General features: G+C 33.5%; 2 protein-coding genes across 3 annotated transcripts; both read right to left on the bottom strand.

The window, feature by feature from the left end:
- Positions 1–481: 481 nt before the first annotated feature.
- LOC111892131 (uncharacterized) lies at positions 482–2,054 on the bottom strand. Its single transcript, XM_023888207.3, has 2 exons — positions 1,092–2,054; positions 482–795 (listed from the first exon to the last, which is right to left on the bottom strand). The coding sequence occupies exons 1-2, from the start codon at positions 1,360–1,362 to the stop codon at positions 644–646; spliced, it is 423 nt and encodes a 140-aa protein (XP_023743975.1). The 5' UTR covers positions 1,363–2,054; the 3' UTR covers positions 482–643.
- Positions 2,055–2,192: 138 nt separating this feature from the next.
- On the bottom strand, positions 2,193–5,590 carry LOC111892130 (RNA polymerase sigma factor sigA). Of its 2 annotated transcripts, none has more exons than XM_023888205.3 (10): positions 5,329–5,590; positions 3,920–4,697; positions 3,659–3,857; positions 3,469–3,561; positions 3,161–3,289; positions 3,021–3,074; positions 2,848–2,925; positions 2,687–2,749; positions 2,485–2,597; positions 2,193–2,397 (listed from the first exon to the last, which is right to left on the bottom strand). In XM_023888205.3, the coding sequence occupies exons 2-10, from the start codon at positions 4,576–4,578 to the stop codon at positions 2,289–2,291; spliced, it is 1,497 nt and encodes a 498-aa protein (XP_023743973.1). In that variant the 5' UTR covers positions 4,579–4,697; positions 5,329–5,590; the 3' UTR covers positions 2,193–2,288. The 2 variants fall into 2 exon arrangements, with proteins under 2 accessions (XP_023743973.1, XP_023743974.1); XM_023888206.2 differs by lacking the exon at positions 5,329–5,590 and adding an exon at positions 5,090–5,289.
- Between the last annotated feature and the right edge of the window lie 1,143 nt (positions 5,591–6,733).

Below are 6,733 nucleotides of genomic sequence, written 5' to 3'. Positions count from 1 at the left end.
ATATATTTTATTAAAAAAAAAATCAAAACTATGTCTGTAATAATAGCGGTACTTTGTGAACTTCATTCACCGGATTTCTGTCAAAATTGTTGCATTTGGTTTGACCTAAGAACGTTGAAGTATTTGGAGGGGTTTAAAAATGAAACCATTTCAAATTTCTTATTTGCTAAAAACGACTGATTTCATAAATATTCATATTTTCTTTTGTTTGTTGGATTTTATTTTAGGGGTTGATTAAGTTGGATGTCTTTCACTCTTTTAACGTGAAGATTGAAGTGTCTGATAATTACGGTCAAACTACAATTACATCGTGGTAATTCATAATTAGAATCTTTTACGTTTACTTTATACTATATATTCATTTTGTTTTCAAAAATTCATTATTACAGAATTCACCATCACAAGTCCTAATCATCAACTTTGCAACACATTTGTATGCAAAGCAATTTTTCTGTCTACAAATATTAAAGGGGGTTCATAATAACTCGTACTGTCGTACAAATATTGCCGAAGGCTTCTCATATATATTTAGTGTAAGCTATTAAAAAAACGTCTTTCAATCAAAACTAATATAAACCAGACATAAACAATGAATAATTAAATGAAAAATGATGTATGAAAGAAAACGTAAAAATCGTTACAACTAAAGGCTTCCTAAAGTCGTGGTTAGTTTATGAGCTTCCGTGTACTTGCGTTGGAGTGAATTTTCCAATCGAGTTGTAGCAACTTCTTGTCCAACAGTTTTTCCTTTTATTTTTGTATCAATCAATTCCTTATTTATCGGCATATGAATGTCTGCACATTCAGTTAGTCACGATCATTAGTAAATAAATACATCAACCATCATTAATTCAAACACATGCACACATTGATTGATATGATGAAAAACCAAATATGAAGATCGAAACTTGACTATATATATATATATTCAAACAATTTAGTTTTATTTTTATTTGATGACTTTGATCCTAAGATTTTGAATGAACTATGGCAAGAAAAAAATCACTAGCGTACATTTCGAATTAATAACTATTGGTAAAGTTTTAATTTGGAAGTGATTTCTGATTGGGATGCATGAGAATGAGAATGACCTGGATTTGAAAAAAACCAGAGAACGAGAGCGCATAAGAGGAGGACGAGAGGGATAAGATGAACGGCTTTCTCCGAGAATCGAAGACGCCCTAATTTATCTTTCTTAGAGGGTGTGGAGAATGGCGAAGAGGATTCGTACTGCGGCAATTCGTTGGCTTCCAAAGCCAATGCTCTGAGCGCCGGTGACACCGCCTTTGACGTCGGCGAATGACTGTAGATGCTATAGTAGGTATCATCGGAGACTCTGCTGCTGCTCACCGATCTGAACATTTTTTTTACTTTGAATTTGGTGCATCTTCAGTTGTTGCTTGATTTATCGAAATCGGAAATGGAAAACAACCGGAATTATGGAAAATGGTGGAACGCGGAGAATTCAATGATCAAAAAGTTCGGCTTGATTGAGGGGAATCTGTTATGTTACAAATGTTTGAGGTTTGACTTTCACATGGATTTGTTCAATTAATATAGTGTTGGGTTGGGACAACTATATACTCTTTCATATCTTTGTCTTGGAAACTTATTTTTATTTGATTAAGTTTGTCTATTTGTTTTTTATTTGAATTAACTAATAATTGTATTTTGCGATGAACTGTAATCGAGATAATGGATCCAGAATTAATGTTCATTGGGCCGGCATCATCCAACATAAAAATATCCAAATTAAATTCTTTTTTATTAGCACAATAATCACAATTAGATTTTGATTTTTAACAAACAATAACTGTTAAGTTACTGATAAGTAGCAAGCAACGAAAAAAAAAAGTTCCAACAATCTCTAACTTAAATATTGTTAACTAATAACAAATAACAACTTACAATAAACAATTTGATTTTCAATAAATACTCACTTAAATTAGCATTTCTTATAATTAACAAAAGATATGTAATTAGGTAAATTTCGTTTGGGATCCTCCAATTCTCAATACCAAAATTAAAAATTAACCAGTCTTTCACAAAATATGTTTGTTAGATATATTAAGGAAAGAAGAAAAAAACGGTGGAGTCTACAAATTTTGATTCCATTGAGCTCAATTAATCGATTTTCCTGCAGTATAACACTTTTTCTATACACTGCTCTCTCATGGTGCAAAACAAGTCAGTAATGTATACTGGTTGAGAAATATATTAATACCGGAAATTAAATAGCCATATCATAATTATTTGTATGTACATAAAATATAATTACCATAAAAAATTTAATGGTTGACCAGCATTGCAGCCAGTTTCGTATTTCTTGCAGCATGTTTTAATTTCTCCAATGCAACAAGGCCAACCTGCCTCACTCTTTCCCTCGACAATCCCTTCCTGCAACAACAACAGTATCAGTAGTTGAAATGAGTATTTCATTTCTTGATGTGTGTTTCTTTTATAGACTGAATCTGAATGAGATACCTTCGACTGATATCCTCCCAAGTAAGATACTCATTGTCCAAACCATAGTAAAGATGGATAATCTCTCTTTCCCTTTCCCCTAGTGTCATTTTAATTAGATTTCTTACTTCATCCTGTAAAATAACAAACAAGTTTAAATCTCTTGGAAAAGACGTGATTTTCATTATTAGCCCGTAAAAAATAAAAAGTTTATTTTAAATACCTTGAGAGCGCCCTCGTCTACTCCATGCCACGGGTCGTTTTCAGGGCAATCGTCTGCTATGTACTGTAGGTAGTTAAAGGAAAGAGGTCAAAATATAAAAGTAAGAAATAAAAAGTGATGAAACTGATTTTTCATAATTTGGTTAAATAAATAAAACTTACACTGTGAAGAGTTTCTCCAGGAAGTCCGTTTAAAGAAGGGAAAGCTTCTTTATCGAGTGAGAACACTTTACAAACTGCCTGCATGGACAGACAAGTATTTAAAGATTAATAAACAGGATGATAAATTGAAAAAATAGTGTGGATCTCAATTCTCAAATACTAGTTTTTAGTACCTCAGTGGCGTTTGTAACTTTTTTTCTAGACATATTCAGTGTCTCCGCAATTTTCTACATAAGAGACAAAGGCAAAAAAAACATAAGAGAATAAGGATAAAAAGAAAAGATAAACACAAATGACAAATCCAAGTGTTTACATCTATTGATGGGGTGATTCCCTTTCGCTCTAATTTGGCCTTGGCATTTCGGATTGCACCAAGTCTTTCATGCAAGTGAGTAGGCAATCTTAGGGTTCTTGAATTTTCAAAGAATGTTCTTGTCACACCCTGCCAACCCATCATAAAAAAAAACATGAACTACTAAACAAATACATATATATATATATATATATATATATATATATATATATATATATATATATATATATATATATATATATATATGTAACCTCAAACTTATAAACTGTCTCTTTCCTTTATAATTTTCCTTTTCATGTAATCCTCACCTGGCGTATCCACCAATAGACATATGTAGAAATCTTGTGTCCCCTAGATGAATCATACTTCTCTATCCCTCTCAGTAGTCCAATTAGACCTCCCTACATCATAAATAAGAGAATTCCAGAGTGTTATAGAATGTTGATATGATATTACTAACATCTATCTACTAAGACTTAATAATATAAGTTCAGACACCTGAATTAGGTCAGACATATCGGCTCCCATGTGTTTATATTTTAGTGCAACAGACATCACCAGACCAACATTGCTCAATGCCAGCTTCTCTCTTGCTAAACTGCACTCAATCTGTTTGGCTTGCAACTCAACTCGGGATATCTTTAAGGAAGCTGCTAGTTGCTTCTCCGAAGGTTCAGATCCTAATCTTTCTTTCAGTCTGAAAAAAATTCACATTCAGTAAATAAACATACATTTATGATCCCAGAGAAAGTACATTACCTTGACTTCTCTTCCTCTAAGTGTAGACCGATTTTGATCTTCTCTGATAGAGCAACCACCTCTGAGTGAGTGAGCAAGGTCTCATTCTTCATACCTTTAAGATACCCTTTCTGACAGTTTTGAACAAGTTCTGGACTGATTATGGATCTCAACTGTTTGTTTCCAATTCCACCATCTTCATTTACAGTTGGTTTTTTGTTTTGAGCATTTATTCTACGCCTTCGAGCAGATACCCCTGAACCAGTCACATGTACCTTTCTGCTGCTTTTATCTTTTGTTGGAGCATCAGTTGAAAGGGTCCACTGTTTTTCCAGCAAAGATTTGTGTAATAAGAGTAGGGCATCAACTGGGAGATCATGCTCAGAGACTTCCTCATCCAGATGATCAAACCCCTGAACCCATTTGTCTGTAATTGGAGGAGCTACAGTAGTATCTACATGTTCCTTCAAAGCTCTCACAGGAGATGTATCTCGACTGCGTGTAATACTATGGGTATAGTTGGGGGACTTCTTTGAAGAGATCAAATTTGTAGTGGGGACATATGTGAACCCCAGATTGCTACTGCAGGATAGCTTTTCATTCACATCAGAGTAGTAAGATGATGAACACAAGATTCTTTTTCCTGCTGTTAGTCCGATAACTGCAGTTGTAGCCATCATATATATGGCGTTAGTCTTGAAAGAATTAGTATCATATGCTTTGGAAAAGTCTTTTTGCAGCAACCATAATCAGAATTGCTGAACAGGTCTTCAGGTTTCTTGGAGATCACTTCAATTTTCTGCCAATTAGAAAAAAATAAAGAGAAGTATAAATAAGAATGTTATCCCAAAAAGAAAGCTCCAAATTATGAGCTCCAATTCATTGCTCTGAAACAATATCTCACATTACTCTCATCTCAGCCATAAAGCACCCTAGATATTCTATCATTACTCTCGTTTCATGCCTGAGATGCTAATAATATACAGAAAACAATCAGACCTCATTAAAAGCGAAGCAATATTACAGATTAAGACCGCATTATAACTAAACATAACTGCATTAATAATCAATCTGCATATTTGCAATTTACGTCGTAAGACGTTACGAGAAGAGGTCGTGTCCATGGCCTTTTCCCCAATATTACTACCAATTGAACTATATTTACATCAATTTTGAAGAATCTAACCATACCGTATCAAAATATGCAATCACACCAAGTTTCCGAATATTATAACAGTTCCGATGTGTAGACACTTCTAATATCATATTATCATCATTCACCACCACAAATATTCGCAAAATAAACAAAATAGGATGCTTTTTTTCGTAAGTAGACGAATTCCTTTTTAAAAAAATGGTGTCGAAATACTTGTAATGGTGCCTACAGCACAAATTATTACATGATGTCAAAGGAAGTTCTCCGGCATTACCTAAATTGGCGTAGCTGATGGCTGCTGTAATTTGAAAGAGATCGAGGAGAGAGATGAAGACCGAGGTTGATATGTGGTGTTGGTGAACTGATCAGAGAGATGCACTATTATGACTGTATGCATCAGCTTCTGTTTAAAGACTTTCAGTTTCTAAAACGTATTTTCACCTTATTAATGGTAAAATAAATATACAGAAACTATAGAAATAATTAAAAAAAAAACATATTTGTATTTTTTTTAAAATATTTCTTATTTAGTTAAATATTTTTTTTAGTATTTTAACTAATAAATTTATTAAATCTATGTATTGGGGTTGGGGACTTGGGGGATTGCATCTGGCCCACATAGTATACGGATAATGGGATAGAGTCTCGTGGATTGGTGGATGAAATATCTAATCTGTTAGTGTATACGTGGACTTATCGACAAGTGACACGTCACATACTTTTGGTTATATGTCTCATTTCTCGTTTCTCAGCCACATACTACGTGATCTCGCAGTTGGAACGACGTGTGTTGGCCATGTTATACTTCCGACTACATATTTATTTGGTTAAAAAAATGTTACTTCTTTGGATGGCAACATGGATGTTTTTTATGCGTTGTCTTAAAAAAAAAAGTTGAGTACACGACCATACAACTTTTAACTTACTTTTTAGTAACATATATATCATATTAGTCTAAAAATCTATAGTTTATTTTTTTGGAACTGACTAAATTTTATAAAAATCACAACCTATAAAGCAACAAGGCAGAAAAAAAGAAAAAACAAAACAAATTACATAATATTAAAGGGAAACAAACCCAATCAACTCTTTTACATTCCCCATAATTCCCCTTGTGTTTAAACCAACTAAACAGATCGTGAAAATATTATCCGTTAGTTTAGTAGAAGATATACGAGTCTTATTAAAGACTAAGTTATTTCTAGCCCTCCAAACATACCACAAGTAGCCATACAAGATAGCAAGCTAAATTTTGCGTTTTTTTTGGGGCAATTTCTCCAATAAGCCGCAAGTTTGTTGTACTCGTTGACCTTATAAAATCTTTGAAAAAGAATGTTGCACAAGTTGAAAAGTCATCTCAAAGTATCAGATGCAAAGGAACACCCAACAAGTATATGACGTGTCTCGTAAATCCCTGAGTCGCAGAAAAAAAGGAAATGGAAGGAAGAGAGATACATATTCGAGATAAGGTAACCAACGAAGGAACATGATGCATGCAAGCATGAAAAAAAATATGATCTTGACGGGAACCACGCTAACCAAAACAGGTGGGTTACACATCGGAATGGTTAATTTTAAGTTAATTACAGTTTTAAGATCATGTATATAAAATTTGTCATCGGGAGAAAGTTAGACTCCCATGAGTCCTCCTCATTAGAAAGATTGGTGGCCCATACAAT

The sequence above is a fragment of the Lactuca sativa genome, chromosome 2, assembly GCF_002870075.4.
Source record: "Lactuca sativa cultivar Salinas chromosome 2, Lsat_Salinas_v11, whole genome shotgun sequence".
NCBI classification, from domain to species: Eukaryota; Viridiplantae; Streptophyta; class Magnoliopsida; order Asterales; family Asteraceae; genus Lactuca; species Lactuca sativa.
This window is presented reverse-complemented; position numbering and strand designations above follow the sequence as displayed.

Excerpts from the sequence above, each read along its gene's own strand:
- LOC111892131 (XM_023888207.3), bottom strand. The coding sequence starts at position 1,362 with ATGTTCAGATCGGTGAGCAGCAGCAGAGTCTCCGATGATACCTACTAT. Across the intron at positions 796-1,091 it reads CTGGTTTTTTTCAAATCCAG|ACATTCATATGCCGATAAAT; the intron begins GTCATTCTCATT and ends CTGAATGTGCAG.
- LOC111892130 (XM_023888205.3), bottom strand. The coding sequence starts at position 4,578 with ATGATGGCTACAACTGCAGTTATCGGACTAACAGCAGGAAAAAGAATC. Across the intron at positions 3,290-3,468 it reads TCTATTGGTGGATACGCCAG|GGTGTGACAAGAACATTCTT; the intron begins GTGAGGATTACA and ends ATGGGTTGGCAG. Across the intron at positions 2,750-2,847 it reads CTGGAGAAACTCTTCACAGT|TACATAGCAGACGATTGCCC; the intron begins GTAAGTTTTATT and ends AACTACCTACAG.